Genomic DNA, 21,071 nt, shown 5'->3' with positions numbered 1-21,071 from the left:
GAAAAAATTGGTGGGAAACTTTTCAATCTCTAATTTTTTGTTTGGTTTCTTTTCCATTTTGTAGCTGTGTTTCTTCCATCAACCTCACTCACCGGTGCATAAACTAAGCAGAACAGAGAACAAAATAATTTTTACATGAGTGTAAAAGGAGCGTTTCATGGATCGAAAGTTTTGCTTATATATATCTTCGAATTTTTTTGTTGGTAGTGGTTGTAATCATACTAAAAAACCCAAAACGTAAGAAGTACATAATAACACTGTCGTAGCCGTACTATGTAACTTCCATTACAGCTCCCAAATATCTTTGAATTGGCACCTCACGAAAAAAAAAAAATACAGCAATCTGATTTTGATACTATCAAATTAAGAATAACAACTAATAAAAAAACACGATCTTTGAATTGGTTTTTGAGAAGACAAAGAAACGAGGAAGAAGAAGAAGAATGAAAAAAAAAAGCGTGGGGGGATGCTGCGCAGGTTAGCTTAACCACAGTATAATGTGCACATAATTCATTCAGTCACGCTATTCAGAAGGGTGTGACGCCGATCAAAACGACACCCACTTCTTCTGCGTCTTCTCTCTCTCTCTCTCTCTTCATCTCTGTCTCACGCCTTTCTCTCTCTAAAAATCTCTTTTTTTCTTTACACAGAACAATTAAAAAAAAAATCCGAAATTTTCAATCTTTCGATTTCAGAACAATCCTTCACAACATTTCTTCCTGTTTCATCATCCAAATCATAAGAAAGGACGCATTTTTATTTTTAAAAATTGGGTTTTTTTTCTTCTTCTGGATATAGAGAGCGAGAGAAGTTAGGAACAGATCTCTCTCTCTCTCTCTCTCTCTCTCTCTCTCTCTCTCTCTATCACTTTCTCGTTCTGCTCTCTCATTCGTGCCAAACGTCTCTCTTCTTCCATTTTTTTTTTAAAGCTCAGCTTTCCTTGTTTGATACGACTGGTTTGCGATTTTCAGTTCTGGGTCAGAGACGACGGACGACTTCTCTTCGTCTTTGAGCATCGGAATTGGGGTCTAGGTTAGGGTTTGCTACCAATTTGGGATTTTGGAAATGTTTTAGTTACTGATACTCTAATTTGGGTTCTGTGGATTTTTTTTAGTTAAGAGATTATGATTATCAAACGGAAATTTAAAACCCAGATACCGAGTTTGAAACGGTGCAAACTCGGTAACTCGTCGAACGAGTCCAGGAAGAAGAGAAAGACCAACTTGGGAGGTGGAGGTGGTCACTACTACCCTCTCAATCTTCTCGGAGAAATCGCCGCCGGGATTGTTCCTGGTGCAGTCTCTGCTTCATGGTGCTCTGAAATTAAACCTGTTGAGGTACAAGAAGAGTCGTCAATGTCGACGAGAAGAAGATCAGAAGATTCCGGCTCTGTGAGGGATCCTCCTCCGGCTGAAGTCTCTCGCCCACCGCTTGTTCGGACATCTAGGGGAAGGATTCAGGTGCTTCCTTCTCGATTCAATGATTCGGTGCTCGAGAATTGGAGAAAAGATAGCAAAAGTGATTGTGATGATTTGGAGGAAGACGTAGTAGAGTGCAGGAATGATAAAGTTAGTAGCTTTCGGGGTTCTAAAGTTGGTAATTTGAAAAACAAGCAGCTTGATAGGAGCCGTAAGTATAACAGTGCATTGTATAAAGAAACAATGTTTCACAAGGAACGTGGTGAGGCTCGTGTTGACAGACCGAGGGAAGATGATGACAAGAAGATTATGAAGAAAGATGGTTCTTATGGGCCAGAGAACTTTTATTCAGGAGACTTAGTTTGGGCTAAATCTGGGAAAAAGGAACCGTTTTGGCCGGCTATTGTTATTGATCCAATGACTCAAGCACCCGAGCTTGTTTTGCGTTCTTGTATACCCGATGCTGCCTGTGTTGTCTTCTTTGGTCACTCTGGGAACGAGAATGAAAGGGTACGGAGAGACAAATTAAATAGATTTCCAAATATGGATCTTGCCTTGTTTTGAGTTTTTTTATTTATTTCTGACTGTTGGTTTAATGTAAGCAGGACTATGCATGGGTGAGGAGAGGGATGATCTTCCCTTTTGTGGACTATGTTGCCAGGTGGGTCTCTTGAATTATCAGAAGAAGATTGTCTTAAATGTGGATTAGTGCTTAATAGATACTTATTCAGGTTCCAGGAACAGTCTGAACTGCAAGGGTGCAACCCTCGAAATTTTCAGATGGCACTGGAGGAAGCATTTTTGGCAGATCAGGGATTCACGGAGAAGTTGATGCATGATATTCACTTGGCTGCTGGTAACCCTGCTTTTGACGATTCTTTCTACGGATGGATTCAAGAGACCGCCGTCCCAAATCAGGATCTCGGTAAAAATGCTCCAAGCCAGGCAAGTTTCTCTGTCTGTGAGTTCGTTGTTCAGGGGGATCATTTTTATTGTTAACATGTACATTGGTTGGTTTTGTTCTAGTTCCCAAAAGGCTGCGCAGATTTTAATTCCATACCTATTGGTCAACTTTTATATGGCTGTCTATCTTATATCCTTTTGTGGAAATTACCTACAATTTGGGCAACGTATCTAATTAACTTATGTTTTGCAGAGGCTGTTAAAAAAGTACGGAAATCCACTGGAATGTGTAGGATGTGGAACGATCATTTCTTTTGAGATGGCAAAAAAAATTAAATCTGGAGATAAATTGTTGTGTAAACCATGTTCAAGGGTATGTAGGATCCCTGTTCTGTGACTATGCTTAGTTTAGTTGTAAGTGATGCAGAAATGGTTGCAACGTGTAAGCCTATTTTCGTTGTTGTTGCAGTTGATAAAATCAAAACACATTTGTGGTATATGTAAGAAGATAAGGAATCATTTGGACCGTCAAATCTGGGTATGAAATGAAAAATATTAGGTTCTATAGTGGTGTAGCTTCAGGTTTTGCTTGTTTTCTGTTTTGACTTTTGATATCTGTGTTGTAAATTAGGTGCGCTGTGATGGTTGTAAAGTCTGGGTACACGGAGAGTGTGACCAAATATCAGATAAGCATCTAAAGGTATGTTAATTTTTTATTTCATCAAGGCTACCCTATTCTCATCTGTTTGCGTGTGTTGAGATCAAGCTCATTTTGTGGTCTGAAGGATTTGGGGGAAACAGATTACTACTGTCGTACTTGCAGAGCTAAATTTAACTTTGAACTATCAGATTCAGAAAATCAAAACTCAAAGTCAAAGTAAGCCTCGTTTTCTTAACTTTTGTTATTGTTTTAGCAACAACTGCCTTTTGATTGCCAAATGTCTAAATTTGGGAGTTTTCTGGTACAGACTTAGCAAAGGCGATGGTCAGATGGTTCTTCCTGACAAGGTTACTGTTGTATGCGCTGGAGTAGAAGGAATTTATTTCCCGAGGCTCCATTTGTAAGCAGATACCATTTTATCTTTTCCTTACATCCCTACAAGTTCTCGCCTTGGGTTATTTTTTAAAACTTTATTCAAAGCAAGAAACTTTAGAGATTGCAGTTTACTTTCGCTAGATGTTCAGGTCTCTTTGATGAATGAATTTCAGAGTGTCTTACTCCATGTTGTTTATTTACAGAGTGGTGTGTAAGTGTGGCTCCTGTGGGCCTAAAAGGAAAGCACTTAGTGAATGGGAAAGGCATACCGGATCAAAGTCAAAAAATTGGAAGACCAGTGTGAAAGTCAAAAGCTCGAAGCTGTCACTAGAAGAATGGGTTTGTACATTTACTCTTATGGTTTCTTTCAGTGATATTGGCTTCTTACTTCTGAGTTGTATCTGACTTACTTAAAAGTAAACTGACACCATTTCCTTACTCCGCAGATGCTGAATTTAGCAGAGTTACATGCAAATGCTACAGCAGCTAAAGTTCCTAAACGACCCTCCATAAAGCAGAGAAAGCAGAGATTACTTGCTTTTCTAGCAGGTATGAAAGGAAATGAAATCTTGTTAACATGTTGCAAAGTTTCAAGTACTAATCTGATGTATGTTGGAATTTCCTTTCATTGTTGACAGAGACATATGAGCCGGTCAATGCGAAGTGGACAACAGAACGATGTGCAGTTTGCAGATGGGTTGAAGATTGGGACTACAACAAGATTATTATCTGCAACAGGTACTGTTTATTCTTTATTTACTCTGAACTCTGAAGTCTTTTTGGAAACATTTACTTAATGGAACTTGTATTTATAATAATATTTCTGCGTCCAATCTTTGACTCACATGGACTGTGTAAGATAGATTTTTTTACAATTACAGTAGATGAGATATTCAGCCAGAGGTTACCATTTTAGCTTTCATGTAATACCCTTTTGGCAAACAGAAGATGGATATGTTCCATGGAGTACTTAAAGGCGACTTTTGAAACATCATCTGTTATCATTATTAATCAGCAACTTAAGATGTTTCTTTCTTTCTCAATTTTTCTCGTCAGATGCCAAATAGCAGTGCATCAGGAATGCTATGGCGCTAGACATGTTCGTGATTTCACCTCATGGGTCTGTAAAGCATGCGAGAAACCAGATATTAAGCGGGAGTGCTGCCTCTGCCCTGTAAAAGGTAGGCCTTTTGATTTTGTATTTGACATGGTATTAGCTTCACCGTCTGAGTTAAAATGCTACAACTAGTTAAAAGTTTCCTCTCTGAAAGTATTGCTTTCCTTGTGGCTCGTTCACATATTTCCTTCAAAGATGGCTTCACAAAGTATATTCAACTACCTATTTCCCTGACAAGATATAGTCTTTATCGAACATATGGTAACAATGTGTATGGCTCGACGTCGTTTTCAATGATGATAGGAGGTGCATTGAAGCCAACTGATGTGGAAACGTTGTGGGTTCATGTGACGTGTGCTTGGTTTCAGCCTGAAGTATGTTTTGCAAGTGAAGAAAAAATGGAACCAGCTGTTGGGATATTGAGTATTCCATCAAGTAATTTTGTGAAGGTTAGTTTTATTGTAACTGTGTTTTATTTCAGATGCACTCGAAAGTACTGTTCACTAATGCCTGTGAACAAAGCTAAAATTCAAAAATCTTCTGTGTTTTGATGGATTTCAGATATGTGTAATATGCAAACAAATACACGGCTCGTGTACTCAGTGTTGCAAGTGTTCCACATATTATCACGCCATGTGTGCCTCCCGAGCTGGTTATAGAATGGAGGTATGCTCACTGTATCTAGAACCATCTTTGCTGTTATTGTGGAGGTTTCAGATAGACAATGTGTTTTGCCTCTTCAACTTTTTAAGGACTTAGTGTTCTGTTCTTTGCAATATAATGTTTTACTCGTTTTAAATAGACATATTTTCATGCTATATGTATGTAGTTGCACTGCTTGGAGAAAAATGGTCGGCAGATAACAAAGATGGTGTCCTATTGTGCTTATCACAGGTAAATTCCCCTAATTCTCTTTCAAGAAGCGTTGGATGTTAGGTTCTGAGTTATCTTTTGTATTTTTCTTTGGTGTGTAGGTCTCCAAACCCAGATAATGGCTTAATTATACAAACTCCTTCACGGGTCTTCTCTGCAAAAAGTGTTGTCCAAAACAAGAAGAAAGGCGGTTCCCGGCTTATTTCAGCAATCAGAGAAGACGATGAAGAGTCACCCACAGAGGATACCGTTACATGTGATCCATTTTCTGCTGCTCGTTGTCGAGTATTTAAAAGAAAGACTAATAGCAAGAAGGTATTATTTTGGGTGTTAATCCTCAAAAAGTCTGTATCTTCCATTGCCCATCCCTTTGTCTACTAGGCTGATCTTGGTTTTTGCAGAGGAGTGAAGAAGAAGCAATCCCTCACCACACAAGGGGACCACACCACCATCCATCAGCAGCAATCCAAACTCTAAATACATTGAGGGTAAGAAAGTTTCCATGCAGTAGTCCTACTCCGTTTCTCTAACTATTGTCTTGGATCTGACAGTTTTGGGTTGTATTACGTGTAGCATGTGCCGGAAGAACCCAAATCGTTTTCTTCTTTCAGGGAACGACTTCACCACTTGCAGGCAAGCATTCTCTGATGTTTGAAAGCGATTGCAGGTTTTCATCTTTTGGTATTGTCAAATCTAACAAGTAATATTTCACTCGACAGAGGACAGAAATGGACCGTGTCTGCTTTGGGCGATCTGGAATACATGGATGGGGTCTATTCGCAAGAAGAAATATCCAAGAAGGAGAAATGGTTCGAAGGCGCACCCATTTGTGAATTTTGGTTTTGTCTATTTGGGATGAGAGGAGTGTTTGACTGTTGAGAGATGCTATTGTATTTCAGGTTCTTGAGTACAGAGGGGAACAGGTGAGAGGTAGCATTGCAGACTTGAGAGAAGCACGGTATCGTAGAGTAGGGAAGGATTGCTATGTGAGTTGAAATAGTTTATTGTCTTATCTCCACATATTGTCTCTTTCTCTCTCTATCTCTCTGAACCAAGGGAATTGATTTTGTTGCAGCTGTTCAAGATCAGTGAGGAAGTAGTGGTTGATGCTACAGATAAAGGGAACATAGCTCGGCTCATCAACCATTCGGTAAGCAGCATGGATTAGATTTTTGACGTTTTATGTTAGATTTAGAGACTTTGAAGCCTAAACCGTGATACGTGGTGCAGTGTACGCCAAATTGCTATGCAAGGATCATGAGCGTAGGAGATGAGGAAAGCAGAATTGTCCTCATCGCCAAGACCAATGTAGCTGTGGAAAAGGAGTTAACGTACACTAGACATTTCTATTACACTATTCTTCAATCTAAAGCTGATGATTATCATAGTTTAAGGAAATGGGTTGTATTGTTTTGGCAGGTATGATTACTTATTTGATCCAGACGAGCCAGATGAATTCAAGGTGCGATGCTTATGTAAAGCCCCCAACTGCAGGAAGTTCATGAACTAACACCATGAAGAAGACGCAAAAGCAAGGTTCTCTTTTTTTTTCTATATATATGTTTTGCTCTTTAAACACTAGATTTATAGGTGATAGAAAGATCAAAAAGTGATTTTAGCTCTTATTCTATTCTGCGCCTCTGTATAGACAACAACTCATTCGTTTCACCATTTCCTGGAAAAGTCCAATTTCATTCATTCACTTCCATAGTTGGTCTTTTGTGTCATCGTCCAAATAAGGAGGAGAGACTTTTGAGACCCTTCATTTCATAAATCTGCTCCTTTTACAGCTCCATAAGCTATCTACACGTCCAACATACCCTTATTGACTAAATAACTATAATACAGTAAGTAGAAGAATAAGTAACAGAGATAATTCCAATTGTTATATATAACCGTTTCACCCTTTAACCATCGGTTTACTACACGATTATACCGCGAATTACGAATTGATTTGTTTTCACCGGTTCATGAATCTGTGCGTTTGTCTTTCTTTTCTCATCGTCAAAGAGTGCCACGTCAGACGAGTTGTTGTGTCACTGTGTGTGCGCGCGCGCCTAAAATATATCGTAATGGGCTTTTAAGCACTGTAAGGTTTATCCCGGCCCAATTGATGGAAACATGATGCTCATTTTAACTTATCCCAAAAAAATGGGAATACAGATAAGTTAAAATGAATGAGGATAAGTTAAAATGAATGAGCATCCTCCTAATCCTAATCTTCATCCTCCTACTACTAAAGAGTAGAGAATAGAGACTAGAGAGGCCGACATGTAAAATGGCAGTACCGTGATTACATTTAAATAGCAGAGGTGCTTATTAAATTGTCTCCCCGACCCCAACTGTGGGTTTTGTCTTTAGTGCAAAAATATCATATAAATATTTGGTTCTGTCCAATTAGATGCGTCTTTTCTGAATAAATACGAATATTCGGAGTGAGAGATAGTCCACTTTTAGTTGGTTGAGGTCGTTTTATTTATTACTATCTCCTTCGCAAAGACGGCGACCAATCTATAGCCGGCGATACTCTGGTTCAGATCTCCGACGTTGACAGATTCATTCTTCCCTAGATTGGATCTTGTCTGTTTTTTTTTTTCCCGTTCTTTCATTCTCTGTCTCTGTCTCTGTTTTTTCTCTATTGGGTGTGTGAGAGAAGAATGATGAACGGTGACGAGATAGAGAGCGAGTACATCAAGAGACACCATAGTCACGAGCTTTTAGAGAATCAGTGCAGCTCTACGCTTGTAAAACATATCAACGCTCCTCTTCATCTCGTAAGTTTTGACCTTTCTCTAATCGATTTCAGATATGCTGCTGTACCGTTAAAGATTCGATTTTTGAGATGTTTACTGTTTTTTTTTTGGTGTGTTTATAAAAAAAGGTGTGGTCACTTGTGAGGAGATTCGATCAACCACAAAAATACAAACCTTTTATTAGTAGGTGTGTGGTTCAAGGGAAGAAGCTTGAGATTGGTACTGTTAGAGAAGTTGATGTGAGATCTGGTTTACCAGCTACTAAAAGCACCGAGAGGTTAGAGTTTCTTGATGATGATCAACACATCCTCTCCGTTAGAATCCTCGGTGGTGATCACAGACTCAAGGTAACTACGTACTATTTGTAGTTTTCTCCCGAAAAGGTTAATTATGGTTTTTGTGTCTTAAGCTTAATCTGTTCTTTTATCCAACCGACCAGAACTATTCCTCAATCATTTCGTTGCACCCGGCCGAGACGATAGAGGGAAGAGCAGGGACATTGGTGATTGAGTCGTTCGTGGTGGACGTGCCGGAAGGTAACACAGAGGAGGAGACTTGTTTCTTCGTGGAGGCTTTGATTCAGTGCAATCTCAAATCTTTAGCAGATGTCTCTGAGCGTTTAGGAGCAGAATCTATTGAGACAGTATGATTGGGTTGGATAAGAAAGTATTCACAAAAGGGGAAATGGATGAAGAAGAAGCTTCCAAAGGTGAAGGAGAGATGAACATTTTTTTTTCAAATAATCTTCCTTTTTATAAATAGTGATGTGTTTTTGTAAGTCTATGCTATATATCTTTTTGTTCCTTTCTCCATTTTGTTGGTTTTTTTGTAAATTATTTGAACTTGATAATATTTGGAATTTGTAAATGTTTCTATATAAGATTCTTCTTTTTTCATCTATTTTAAATATACATGACATATTATCCTAGATATTTTTCATTGTGTTTGATATTTTTCTTGTATTCTTACAAATTTAATAATACATGGTGGTTTTTTCCTTGGAACTTATATGGTTTTCTCGACCAATCAAAAGTATAGTATGTACGTTAAAAAAACAAAATAATATACAACTTCTTCCTAAACATATATAATACTCTTGTATAGTACAAAAGAAATAGAGAAAATAAAATACTCTAGTACAACAATACTCTAGTCTCGAGTAATGGACTCAACTAATTTTTTTGTCTTACATACTAGACGTCGGTCCCTACAAATATTGTAATTCTACAAACCAATAGGCATGGAAGTCAAAAAATGGTAAAAGGAGCTTTGTGGATTAGGTTTGTTGATAATGACTGCCTCAAAAAGCTGCCAAATCCATTGTATAATTTTTTTTTTGTCCACGTTGTTTATTGTTTGCATTTTTCTTCGGTTTATTGCTATCTTCGCGTTCTCGAAATAGTAAAAGTAGTTGAAATAATAGTATGGTAAGAAAATATCACAAACTGTGTCATCTTTTGATCACTAGATAGTGTGAATGTGATCACGTGATACTGTCGTTTTCTAGATAGTGATCTTTTTCTTTCCTGTCGCAAGATAGTGATTTATAATAGTGACCTTAAATCTTCTTTGTTAGAAACTTTTTTTTTTTTTTTTGTCATCTTGAATTTTATTAGAACATGTTTTGGAACCAAGATTACATATGCCCAAAAGAGAGACGTTTAAGCTGGCGGACAACTAGAAGTCCTCAGAGTCAACTGCCGAAGGAAAAGGAAATCCCTGGAAACTAAGCCCTATCGAAGGGAAACCATAAACTGAGCTAGATATACAAACAGATAATATCGAAACCAAATCGAAAGAGGACGAATCCTTAAACAAAGAGCAGAGATAACAAGGCAAAACCTTAAATATGAAAGAAATAAGATAGCCGAGAAATTTCTTCTTCTGAAACACCTGCGCATGCGGTTTAACATGGCCGCCCACGGCCAACCCGTAGATAACACCTACCTCCTCCTATCATGGTAAGAGCCAATCTCTCGAGAACAAGGACATCATAACCCGGCAAGCAAAGAGCACTCATAGATGTTCATAGAGACTCAAACAAAAACTCCCAGATGCGACGACGACGACTGATGCGTCTCATTACGTCTAACTAAAATCCTTTAAAAAGCGATCATATCTAAACAGATCATGAAGGTAGAGACAAGGAGCAAAGCAAACTTAATTATGATTCGATTGTCATAAACTTAATTATGACATATCTTTGTTAGAAATTTTTTTCCTAAAAGCATGATTCGATTGTCGAGAATATATATAGAGCACTACTTCGACTACGTTTTTCAACTTTGACTGATGTTTTACAAATGATCAAGTTACTTTTCTATTTATCTTCCTCTTGATACATGTGTTTTCGGAGGGTACGTATACGTAATAAGTGGAGACACAAAGATGACGATATATAGCAATAGCAGTAAAAGTAGCCATTAGTGAATAATCTGATCCAACCAAGAAATAGGATTGCAATAGACTCAATCACGTTCTCATGAACCTCTATTTTTTTTTTTGTATTGGTCGACGTACGCAGGAAGGTTTTTCTTGCTAATCTTATCCTATAATTTTGAGCCACCGATTCCGACTTTGTTTGGTGCTTTTCTTAGAATGATGTCGTAACTGGATATGTATTGCCATGACTCGTGTAGAGAGAGTCTTCGAATCATCTATTGTTCCTAACCATATGATTTGTCTTTATTCTTTTTGTGCCATAATAAAATCCGCGAATGATAGCTCTTAGATACCACCTATTGACAAGTTCTTTTTTCTATCTCTCTCCAATATGTGAACACCTCACGATTCTGAAAATTTGATGACTAAAATGAATATAAATCGAGTGACCCAATAAGTCCATCTAACAGCCAACCATTAAATAAATAAATGAAGAAAAAATGGAGATAAACACACGGTTCTGATGAGTCGGTACACAAAAAACATAACGAGGTGTACTTGGTGGAATCAAGGACACGTGGATTGCCACTCTTAAGGCCTCCTCACCACCAAATTACTTCCACGGCATCAAAAGAAAGAATTATAAAAAACGTGGAGCCCCGAAAAATCGAAAATTCTAAATTCAGTGGCTTTCGCGATGAGTCAATGACCCAAATTTGCTGACAGAACAAAAAAGAGGACCGGCTCTTGTTTGCCTAATTTCGCTATTTATTCAACTGGTTTAACATAACCGAAAAAGTTAAAACACACGGTTTGAGTCGGTACAGAAAAATATATTACGTGGTGGACTCTTCATATCAACACGTTGTTGATCGCCACTCTTCACCACCAAATAATAATACTTTTGTTAAAGCCTTAAAGTACCATAGCGAAAGCATTATATATTGTGGCGAGAGAGCCTCTTACAAATTCGAAAATCCTCTCGTTCAATTCAATGGCCTTGGTTAAGTTTTGTACTTGTTGACTAAAATAAGAAAATAATCTGTTTTTTTTTTCTTTGAAGCCTAATTTCGATTGACAACGTGGTAACTGGCATTGGTAGAATATTTCAATTGGTTCAACCAAAACCGAAATCGACATCTCTCGGTTTGGTTCGGTTAGATTTAAGGCGTGTAGAATCTTCTAAAAACGCCGCGTTGAGTAGTTTTTAGGGTTTCTTCTGCTGTGTGGCTACCCACTGAAGTCTCCAGTGTTTTTCCTTTGTGGCTCTGGTTTGCCCTATTCTCTCCTCTTGTTTTTCTTTTTTTCCCTCTTCTCCAAGGAATCTGGAAAAATAAAAATTAAACCTTTTCTTCCTCTAAATCCTAAAAAAATCAGAAATTTTCCTATTAGCTTCAAATCGAAGCTTTTTGATTGAATCAAAAACCTCTGCTTCGTCTCTCTACCGAGGATTCTCGGGTAAAAATACAGAAGAAGAATCTTAAACATGGTAGAGGCAGAGCGCCCGGAGAATATTTGGGTTGCTTCTGAAATGTCGTCGTCGTCTTCGTCTCCGGCAGCTATAGAAAGCCGTGATTTTTCCATCATTGATTCGGCTGATGGAATAAGAGATGATGATGTGAGAAGATTTGGTATAGCTTCTCCTCCGCCTCAGTTGGACAAGGGTTCGTCGAAGAACGATCTAGGATTTACGGGAAGGGTTTTCTCAGCCGCCGGAGCTGCGGTTTTATCCGCCGTTACTTTAAATCCTCTCGACGTTGTCAAGGTATGAGATTGTTTTTTTTTCAGTTGTTGTGTTGATTAGCCGCCGGGGAACTTTTTTTGTTTTTAATGTTTTTATACTGTGATTTGTTTATCAGACTCGATTACAAGCTCAAGCCGCCGGGTTGTCTTACTCTCACCCACTCAGTAGCTCCATTGGACGCATGGCATTTTTTGGACCAAACATGGTATGTGTCTGAATTCTCTGTTGTTGTTGTTGTGGGAGAGTTGTTTTGAAGGTTGATACTTTCTATATTTTCACTGCCAAGTTTTTGTAAAATTTTTTCGTTTTTTTGGGTTTAGATGTTTGCAGACTTGAGATGTTCTCCTTCATGTTCACGGGCTGGTGTTCAAGGTACTGTTTCTATTTGCCCGCCGGATTGTTTTCAGTACAAAGGAACATTTGATGTCTTCACCAAGATCATACGACAGGTGAGCTTGTGGAACTCATTTTCTTTATATCTTGTTTAAAGTCTAGCAAAGATAAAAGAAGATGGTATAATTAGCTATTTGAGGTGTTTGTTTTGGGTATGTGGCATGGTTTTTAGCTAGAATCTTCCTATTTCTCTATATCCTAACGCAAGGCCTGATGCAGGAGGGACTGTCACGACTCTGGAGAGGGACTAATGCTGGTCTTGCCGTAGCTGTTCCCATGGTATGCTCTTTTGTTTATAGTTGCGGGATTTGTTTGTTTGTTTGTTTGGATAGACTATGGATTACTGAACTCGTAAGTTTTGCACAGGTTGGGATGTATCTCCCATTCTATGATTTGTTTCGCAACCGGTTGGAAAAAATATCTCGAGAGAAAGCTCCTGCTACGACATGGTGTGTGCCTGTTGTGGCAGGGTCCTTAGCGCGGTCGTTAGCTTGTACAGTGTGCTATCCAATTGACCTTGCAAGAACGCGTATGCAGGTATTGGCTTGTACTTTGTATGTGTGTAGTCTTGTAACTCTAGACGTGTGTTATGCTTTTCGACGAGATCTTTCTTTTTGGGGTGTAGTAGTACTGTAGTCTTTCTTTGCGCGACTTGCTGATAATATTCTATTTACTGTTTCATCTAAGTAGGCATTCAAAGAAGCAAAAAGTGGTATGAAGCCTCCGGGAGTTCTTAAAACTCTAGTTGGTGTAGTCTCTGAAGTCAGGACGGCAAATAACTTCGAAAGTAGTTGTAAGTTACTTCTTCTTTCATCTCAATCCACAGAAATGCCAAAATATTTGATATCCTGAAGTCATAATCTCTAGCGCATGTATAATCAAGTAGAGTTTTCCCTCTCTTAGGCATACCATTTTAATTAGCAATCACAACCAAAGATGCATACGTGTGGACATTGACACTAAGAGCCAGAGTTTTTGTTTTGTTTAGTCTTTTAATATACATTTTTCCCCGTGACAGTGCACAACTATCGTGTTCTCTATAGAGGCTTGGGTGCACAGCTTGCCCGTGATGTTCCATTTTCAGCAATCTTGTGGGGGACCCTCGAGGCAGTAAGATTTTTGACATATTTTAAACAGTTTACAATGCAGAGAATTTGTAAGGCAGTTTAAGCCAATAGATAACCCAAGTGAATTTGGTTTGACCTTCCCCGTTGGTACAGATGAGAAGAAGGCTTCTAGGAGTTGTGGGCAATGATACAAATCTTCTTGGTGTTTTCGGTGCAAACTTTTCTACTGGTTTTGTAGCTGGAAGTATCGCTGCTGCAGCTACTTGTCCTCTTGACGTTGCAAGAACAAGAAGACAGATAGAGGTTTGTTAGCTTTGCCTCTGGAAACTTGTCTAGATACTTATTAAGATTTTTGTCCCTACTTATGTTTGTCCCTTCCATTAATTCAGAAGGATCCTGGTAGGGCGTTGATAATGACGACGCGACAGACACTAGTAGAGGTTTGGAGGTATGTATATAGATATTTGAAAGATTCCATTTTTTTATTTGTCAACAGCTCTGTGTTTGTATTGAAATAAGACATAACAACAAATACATACACACAGGGATGGAGGGATGAGAGGACTGTTCATGGGAATGGGTCCACGAGTGGCGCGTGCAGGACCATCGGTAGGGATAGTGGTTTCCTTCTACGAGGTGGTCAAGTATGTTTTGCATCACCACGCTTCATCATGACCCAACAAAGTCACAAATCTCATACACATAACACATGAATGTGGATACGGCTTTAGGTTGTAGTTTGTTTTTCTTTAAATTAACAGAATAAGTTAAACAGGCTCAGTCCTCCAAGCCCTTGTTTCATATGAGCCGGAATTTTGTCCAGTTATTATTACCGGCTATTTAAAATGTTTAATCCGGTTTATGTCGGCGTGATCGTTCATCAGACTTAGGTTGGCTTAGTGTGATTAGTGGAAGACATAAGATGATGATAGCAACAATATGATCGTTTACTAAGGAATGAGACCTTTTTCTGATAAAAGAATTGAGAAATAGGATTTGATATGTAATTTTTGGCAAGTCAAATTTGGTAAAAGTGTTCTATATGTGTAATATGCAAACAAATACAAGGCTCGTGTACTCAGTGTTGCAAGTGTTCTACGTAAAATCACGCCATGTGTGCCTCCCGGGCTGGTAATAGAATGGAGGTATGCTCACTGTATCTGGAACCATTTTTGCCGTAGTCACTTGTTGAGGATTTTCTGATAGACAATGTGTTTTGGCTCTTCAACTTCTTAAGAACTTAAGAACTTAACTTCTTAAGAACGATGAGCCAGAGGAATTCAAGGTGTCATGTTTATGTAAAGCCCCAAACTGCAGGAAGTTCATGAATTAAGGGTAGGTGCTTGTTTAATTAAAACGCTACAACACCAAGAAGAAGAAGAGAACGAAGAAGAAGCCAATCAAAACTCTCTTTTTTTTTCCTACATATATATATGCTCCATAAACAATAGATTTACACAGATAGAAAGTTAAAAAAAAAGAAGTGATTTGACTCTTATTTAACTTCTTGTAAGACAAGGCAGCTTCATAATCTCTTGATTTCACGGAATAAGAAGGCTCTTTGGTGACTTCATCAACTTAATAATCCTATTTGTTGAATCATATCTACACTGTTGAACTAAACTTAGAGTTCCTTGAACTCATATCTCAAATCTGTCGTTGTAATCCGTTTGATTGATCTTTTGAATCAGCGATCTATATCTAAGCACGACAAGATTAACACATATATGGAGGTGTGCATATTCAATAAATGGGATTGCAATGATTAAATTTATTTTTCATAGGTAAAGAAATCTTACAAGAACATAATAGAAAAATAATATGAATCCAACTTCATTTGAGGGATAAATATTTCTAGATGGTCCAACTGTACATTAGTTTGGGCGCTTCTTTACCCTCTGCACGGTATATTCCTTCTTCTCTAGCTTCCCAAAAAACATTTCTACCATAACGAACAATGATAAATTTACCTTCATATGCCGTAAACGATGCATGAAATCTGAAATCAGGACCCTGCCCCAAGTCACAATTAAATTTAGTTTTCAAAGCACTATCATGAAAACTAAAATCATAGGTTTGTCCAGGGCTTAAGTAATGAATGCCTAGGTTATCTTCGTTTGACGCACAATGAATTTTGAGAATGTTTTGTGGACCAAGAGAATTTTTGAAATGTACAGTGTTTTTTTCCCAGACCGCGTTGCTCGATCCAAGACACAATGCAATGATAAGCAAAAAGCACAAGAAAGAATTCATTGTTTTGCTTGATCAATGTATATGTGTGTGTGTGTGTTTTTTGTTTTGGCGTTTAGGACTGAGATGTATCTTATAAGTAGAAGGTTCTGATTTATAGGAGGAGGTCATGTTCATGCATTCAATTTTTCTCATGATTTTTGCATCTTATTAAGGCACGTTTCCAACTTTAATGATATGCATTTGTGACCGTGATTCCTAACTTTGAGGCTAATTTTTACAAATGACATTTAGAATGATATGCATTTGTGACCGTGATCTCCCGAGATAAGTTTGATAATAGTAAACTTTCAACTTTAATGATATGCATTTGTGACCGTGATCTCTGACATTGGAGGCTAATTTCAGTAAATGACATTTAGAATCCGATTTAAAGTTTGATAGCTTTCAATTTGTAATATACAATCGATAAGGTATGTGCACTCGATAATCCTTATTCATCCTTGATCTGCTTGATATCCGTCAATATTGGAGAACTTTCCATATATATATATATACTAGAAATAGGTTTGCGCATGCGCAAGATATGTTTAATTTTTTTTATTTAATATAATATATATTAAATTAGAAATATCTTTTTGAAATGAATTTTTTTTAATATGAAAAGTTTATTTTAGAAATGTTTAATATGTGTTCTTTTATATATGGTTTTTAATGTTTGACACAAAATTATATAAACAAAACATATATGAAATATTTTTGATTAAAGTAAATAAATCCCTCAAAGTTCTGTTGTTTTAGATTTTATTGTTTTGTGATAAAAGCATCTCCAAACTCCCACTATATTTTAAAGTTAATACTCTATTATAGAGTAACATTTGCTTTGACTCTACTCTCTATCTTACTCTAAATTAGAGTAAATGGTAGGATTACTCTATATTCAACTTTATTTTTTTACATTTACTCTATTTTAGAGTCAAGAATAGAGTAAAAAATTAGAGGTAGTCTTTGCACAAATAAGGTTTGTATAGAGACCATATATCAAACATTCAAAATGAAAATTGAGTATTAAAAATTATTTACAAATATTACGAGATAAATCTCATCTTGTCCTACATCTTTTCCAAAGCTTTAATATATGGATGCGATCAAGACTTATATGACATTCGCTAAATCTCTATAACCAAAAAATTATTATGAAACTCAGTAACGATGAAAATAAAGAAATAAAAATTATGTTTTAGTGTCAATAGTAAAGAAAAGTAATTGATAAATATTGATCTTTCTGCAGGTAGTTTTACAAATTTATATTTTATTTAACTCAATGTTGATTTTTTTTACTCCACAATATGTTACTACCGTTTGATTTTCTTCAATTAGCCTCCTAACAAATTTCTTGTAAATTAGAAACTCTATATGAATGCTGAAAATGTGTTACAGTTCTATGATGATGGGCTATTTCTAGGTCCTTAGACAATATTTTTATTCTTTATGTTCTTTTAATTATAAAAAAAATGAACTCTCCAACATGTAAATCGATGTAAAATGGAAGGAAAGGCAAAATCAGAAAAAAATTGATATCAACATTAGATACATTCCAATTAATTTTCTGACATAACTACATTTCTAATTTATTTTAACTTACATGTAAATGTATTTTTTAATTAACTATTCTTGAACTTATAATATCTATATGTTGAATATTCCATCAGATTTTGATGATTGATGATTTCAAAACACAATATGTGAGAAAAAAATCAGATCGACTCAAATTTATCCAATCAATAAACTAAAATTCTGAAACCGTAATTTTGTATTATACTAATGAGATTATGAATATATTTTACACATAAGAATCACCAATGATTATTTTTAATAATTAATAAGTATATTCACGATTTACCATATGCTCCAATGTTTACTCTCTAATCTCCTAATAACCCTTAATAAATATTATGTGTGTCAAATATTTTTCAGATTTAATAAATAACCCTTAGGAAAAGAAAAGTGTGTCAAATTTAATATTTTTCAGATTCGATATATTATCTCTATTTTCTAATCATTTAAAAATAAATAGTATAATTAACATTAAATTATTTTTTGAAACTATTTTTTTCTGTGATTTCATGGGATTAAGCAATTATCTTCTAATACCATTATGTTATTTTTATTTTCTTTTTAGTACATATGTTTTACAAACAGTCAACCAATAACTTATAGAATATTAAATACAAATTTAATTTTATATGAGTTTGTCTTTAATAAAATATATATGATTATTGAATACAATGTAATTTTTTAAATATATTAGAACATATTATGTATTTTCAAAATTAGTCTATCATAAATTAATTTGGTTTCAATTATTACTTTAAAATATAAAAACTTTTTATAGTTGGTCTTGCCGTAGCTGTGCCCATGGTATGCTCTTTTGTTTATAGTTGCGGGATTTGTTTGTTTGTTTGTTTGGATAGACTATGGATTACTGAACTCTTAAGTTTTGCACAGGTTGGGATGTATCTCCCATTCTATGATTTGTTTCGCAAGCGGTTGAAAAAAATATCTCGAGAGAAAGCTCCTGCTACGACATGGTGTGTGCCTGTTGTGGCAGGGTCCTTAGCGCGGTCGTTAGCTTGTACAGTGTGCTATCCAATTGACCTTGCAAGAACGCATATGCAGGTATTGGCTTGTACTTCGTCTGTGTGTAGTCTTGTAACTCTAGACGTGTGTTATGCTTTTCGTCAGACGACGTGTGTTGTGCTTTTCGTCTGTGTGTATTCTTTCTATGAATGACTCGTGAGTAATATTCTATTTACTGTTATTTCTAAGTAGGCATTCAAAGAAGCAAAAAGCGGTATGAAGCCTCCGGGAGTTCTTAAAACTCTAGTTGGTGTAGTCTCTGAAGTCAGGACAGCAAATAACTTCGAAAGTAGTTGTAAGTTACTTCTTCTTTCATCTCAATCCACAGAAATGCCAAAATATTTGATATCCTGAAGTCATAATCTCTAGCGCATGTATAATCAAGTAGAGTTTTCCCTCTCTTAGGCAGTTAGGCATACCATTTAATTAGCAATCACAACCAAAGATGCATGCGTGTGGAGTGTGGACATTGAAGAGCCAGAGTTTTTGTTTTGTTTAGTCTTTAATATACATTTTTCCCTGTTACAGTGCACAACTATCGTGTTCTCTATAGAGGCTTGGGTGCACAGCTTGCCCGTGATGTTCCATTTTCAGCAATCTTGTGGGGGACCCTCGAGGCAGTAAGATTTTTGATATTTTTTAAACATTTTACAATGCAGAGAGATGTTTGTAAGGCAGTTTAAGCCAAATAGATAACCCAAGTAAGTGAATTTGGTTTGACCTTCCCCGTTGGTACAGATGAGAAGAAGGCTTCTAGGAGTTGTGGGCAATGATACAAATCTTCGAGTTCCTTGAACTCAGTTTGATTGATCTTTTGAATCATTTCTACATTGTTGAACTAAACTTCGAGTTCCTTGAACTCAGTTTGATTGATCTTTTGAATCAGCATATCATAAGCTCATAAGAGTATATGAGAGGCAAAAGAGAACACGTGCAAGTGAGAATGAAGTTGGAGTGAAGAAGAAGTTAGTTACGTTTCCATAACAAACTATGTTAGGACCTTTAGTATAAATAGGTCTTGTGGCGTTCATTGGTGAGTCATGTTGATTGTATTGTATTGTGTGATCTCGCATGTGAGATGGTGATGGAAGAGCTAGTGATGTGCTAGCCTCTATCCATAGTGTGTATGGTACTTGGTTAAGGAATAAAGGTATCGGAGTTTGTTTCTTAACAGCGTATCTATATCTAAGCACGACAAGATTAACACATATATGGAGGTGTGCATATTCAATCAATGGGATTGCAATGATTAAATTTATTTTTCATAGGTAAAGAAATCTTACAAGAACATAATAGAAAAATAATATGAATCCAACTTCATTTGAGGGATAAATATTTCTAGAGGGCCCAACTGATCAATAGTTTGGGCGCTTCTTTACCCTCTGCACGGTATATTCCTTCTTCTCTAGCATCCCAAAAAACATTTACACCATAACGAGCAATGATATATTTACCTTCATATGCCGTAAACGATGCATGAAATCTGAAATCAGGACCCTGCCTCAAGTCACAAGTAAATTTTGTTTTCAAATAACTATCACGAAAACTAAAATCATAGGTTTGTCCAGGGCTTAAGAAATGAAAGCCTAGGTTGTCTTCGTCCGACACACAATGAATTTTGAGAATGTTTTGTGGACCAAGAGAATTTTTGAAATGTACAGTGTTTTTTTCCCAGACCGCGTTGCTCGATCCAAGACACAATGCAATGATAAGCAAAAAGCACAAGAAAGAATTCATTGTTTTGCTTGATCAATGTATATGTGTGTGTGTGTGTTTTTTGTTTTGGCGTTTAGGACTGAGATGTATCTTATAAGTAGAAGGTTCTGATTTATAGGAGGAGGTCATGTTCATGCATTCAATTTTTCTCATGATTTTTGCATCTTATTAAGGCACGTTTCCAACTTTAATGATATGCATTTGTGACCGTGATTCCTAACTTTGAGGCTAATTTTTACAAATGACATTTAGAATGATATGCATTTGTGACCGTGATCTCCCGAGATAAGTTTGATAATAGTAAACTTTCAACTTTAATGATATGCATTTGTGACCGTGATCTCTAACATTGGAGGCTAATTTCAGTAAATGACATTTAGAATCCGATTTAAAGTTTGATAGCTTTCAATTTGTAATATACAATCGATAAGGTATGTGCACTCGATAATCCTTATTCATCCTTGATCTGCTTGATATCCGTCAATATTGGAGAACTTTCCATATATATATATACTAGAAATAGGCTTGCGCATCGCGCAAGATATGTTTAATTTCTTTTATTTAATATAATATATATTAAATTAGAAATATCTTTTTGAAATGAATTTTTTTTAATATGAAAAGTTTATTTTAGAAATGTTTAATATGTGTTCTTTTATATATATGGTTTTTAATGTTTTGACACAAAATTATATAAACAAAACATATATGAAATATTTTTGATTAAAGTAAATAAATCCCCCAAAGTTCTGTTGTTTTAGATTTTATTGTTTTGTGATAAAAGCATCTCCAAACTCCCACTATATTTTAAAGTCAATACTCTATTATAGAGTAACATT

General features: G+C 36.3%; 4 protein-coding genes and 2 pseudogenes across 5 annotated transcripts; 4 read left to right on the top strand and 2 right to left on the bottom strand.

Annotated features, from left to right (window-relative positions):
- The first annotated feature begins 532 nt into the window (after nucleotides 1-532).
- LOC104730574 (histone-lysine N-methyltransferase ATX4) lies at nucleotides 533-7,045 on the top strand. 2 transcript variants are annotated; one of them, XM_019233318.2, is made up of 24 exons: nucleotides 533-1,032; nucleotides 1,115-1,928; nucleotides 2,024-2,079; nucleotides 2,150-2,363; nucleotides 2,575-2,694; nucleotides 2,791-2,859; nucleotides 2,953-3,021; nucleotides 3,107-3,198; nucleotides 3,290-3,382; nucleotides 3,561-3,696; nucleotides 3,804-3,906; nucleotides 3,996-4,095; nucleotides 4,414-4,538; nucleotides 4,778-4,923; nucleotides 5,036-5,140; nucleotides 5,304-5,368; nucleotides 5,449-5,662; nucleotides 5,749-5,835; nucleotides 5,921-5,980; nucleotides 6,067-6,156; nucleotides 6,247-6,333; nucleotides 6,423-6,497; nucleotides 6,578-6,678; nucleotides 6,767-7,045. In XM_019233318.2, the coding sequence occupies exons 2-24, from the start codon at nucleotides 1,125-1,127 to the stop codon at nucleotides 6,855-6,857; spliced, it is 3,102 nt and encodes a 1,033-aa protein (XP_019088863.1). In that variant the 5' UTR covers nucleotides 533-1,032; nucleotides 1,115-1,124; the 3' UTR covers nucleotides 6,858-7,045. The 2 variants fall into 2 exon arrangements, with proteins under 2 accessions (XP_019088863.1, XP_087335782.1); XM_087479656.1 differs by having other exon boundaries at nucleotides 604-1,928; nucleotides 2,157-2,363.
- A 570-nt stretch (nucleotides 7,046-7,615) lies between these two features.
- Nucleotides 7,616-9,030, top strand: LOC104730575 (abscisic acid receptor PYL10-like). The gene is made up of 3 exons (XM_010449761.2): nucleotides 7,616-8,121; nucleotides 8,229-8,447; nucleotides 8,540-9,030. The coding sequence occupies exons 1-3, from the start codon at nucleotides 8,005-8,007 to the stop codon at nucleotides 8,747-8,749; spliced, it is 546 nt and encodes a 181-aa protein (XP_010448063.1). The 5' UTR covers nucleotides 7,616-8,004; the 3' UTR covers nucleotides 8,750-9,030.
- A 2,336-nt stretch (nucleotides 9,031-11,366) lies between these two features.
- LOC104730573 (mitochondrial carrier protein MTM1) lies at nucleotides 11,367-14,546 on the top strand. The gene is made up of 10 exons (XM_010449758.3): nucleotides 11,367-12,247; nucleotides 12,342-12,431; nucleotides 12,547-12,675; nucleotides 12,839-12,898; nucleotides 12,986-13,156; nucleotides 13,310-13,412; nucleotides 13,638-13,729; nucleotides 13,840-13,989; nucleotides 14,076-14,134; nucleotides 14,232-14,546. The coding sequence occupies exons 1-10, from the start codon at nucleotides 11,969-11,971 to the stop codon at nucleotides 14,359-14,361; spliced, it is 1,263 nt and encodes a 420-aa protein (XP_010448060.1). The 5' UTR covers nucleotides 11,367-11,968; the 3' UTR covers nucleotides 14,362-14,546.
- A 973-nt stretch (nucleotides 14,547-15,519) lies between these two features.
- LOC104733257 (S-protein homolog 9 pseudogene) lies at nucleotides 15,520-15,981 on the bottom strand (annotated as a pseudogene).
- A 2,297-nt stretch (nucleotides 15,982-18,278) lies between these two features.
- LOC104730571 (mitochondrial carrier protein MTM1-like) lies at nucleotides 18,279-19,687 on the top strand. Its single transcript, XM_010449756.3, has 5 exons — nucleotides 18,279-18,297; nucleotides 18,385-18,555; nucleotides 18,709-18,811; nucleotides 19,045-19,136; nucleotides 19,255-19,687. The coding sequence occupies exons 1-5, from the start codon at nucleotides 18,295-18,297 to the stop codon at nucleotides 19,309-19,311; spliced, it is 426 nt and encodes a 141-aa protein (XP_010448058.2). The 5' UTR covers nucleotides 18,279-18,294; the 3' UTR covers nucleotides 19,312-19,687.
- A 69-nt stretch (nucleotides 19,688-19,756) lies between these two features.
- Nucleotides 19,757-20,297, bottom strand: LOC104730570 (S-protein homolog 9 pseudogene; annotated as a pseudogene).
- Nucleotides 20,298-21,071: the final 774 nt, after the last annotated feature.

This window comes from Camelina sativa, chromosome 12 (assembly GCF_030686135.1).
Source record: "Camelina sativa cultivar CO46 ecotype springtype chromosome 12, ASM3068613v1".
Lineage (NCBI taxonomy): Eukaryota > Viridiplantae > Streptophyta > Magnoliopsida > Brassicales > Brassicaceae > Camelina > Camelina sativa.
The sequence above is the reverse complement of the archived record's forward strand: the minus strand, read 5'-3'. Positions and strand labels throughout refer to the sequence as shown.

Bases quoted from the DNA above. Each gene is read 5' to 3' on its own strand.
- LOC104730571 (XM_010449756.3), top strand. The intron at 18,812-19,044 runs GTAAGTTACTTC...TCCCTGTTACAG, and splicing joins AAATAACTTCGAAAGTAGTT to TGCACAACTATCGTGTTCTC. The intron at 19,137-19,254 runs GTAAGATTTTTG...CCGTTGGTACAG, and splicing joins TGTGGGGGACCCTCGAGGCA to ATGAGAAGAAGGCTTCTAGG.
- LOC104730573 (XM_010449758.3), top strand. From the start codon at position 11,969: ATGGTAGAGGCAGAGCGCCCGGAGAATATTTGGGTTGCTTCTGAAATG. The intron at 12,248-12,341 runs GTATGAGATTGT...TTTGTTTATCAG, and splicing joins ATCCTCTCGACGTTGTCAAG to ACTCGATTACAAGCTCAAGC. The intron at 13,730-13,839 runs GTAAGATTTTTG...CCGTTGGTACAG, and splicing joins TGTGGGGGACCCTCGAGGCA to ATGAGAAGAAGGCTTCTAGG.
- LOC104730574 (XM_019233318.2), top strand. From the start codon at position 1,125: ATGATTATCAAACGGAAATTTAAAACCCAGATACCGAGTTTGAAACGG. The intron at 2,080-2,149 runs GTGGGTCTCTTG...ATACTTATTCAG, and splicing joins TTTGTGGACTATGTTGCCAG to GTTCCAGGAACAGTCTGAAC. The intron at 6,157-6,246 runs GTTCGAAGGCGC...ATTGTATTTCAG, and splicing joins ATATCCAAGAAGGAGAAATG to GTTCTTGAGTACAGAGGGGA.
- LOC104730575 (XM_010449761.2), top strand. From the start codon at position 8,005: ATGATGAACGGTGACGAGATAGAGAGCGAGTACATCAAGAGACACCAT. The intron at 8,122-8,228 runs GTAAGTTTTGAC...TTATAAAAAAAG, and splicing joins TCAACGCTCCTCTTCATCTC to GTGTGGTCACTTGTGAGGAG. The intron at 8,448-8,539 runs GTAACTACGTAC...CCAACCGACCAG, and splicing joins GTGGTGATCACAGACTCAAG to AACTATTCCTCAATCATTTC.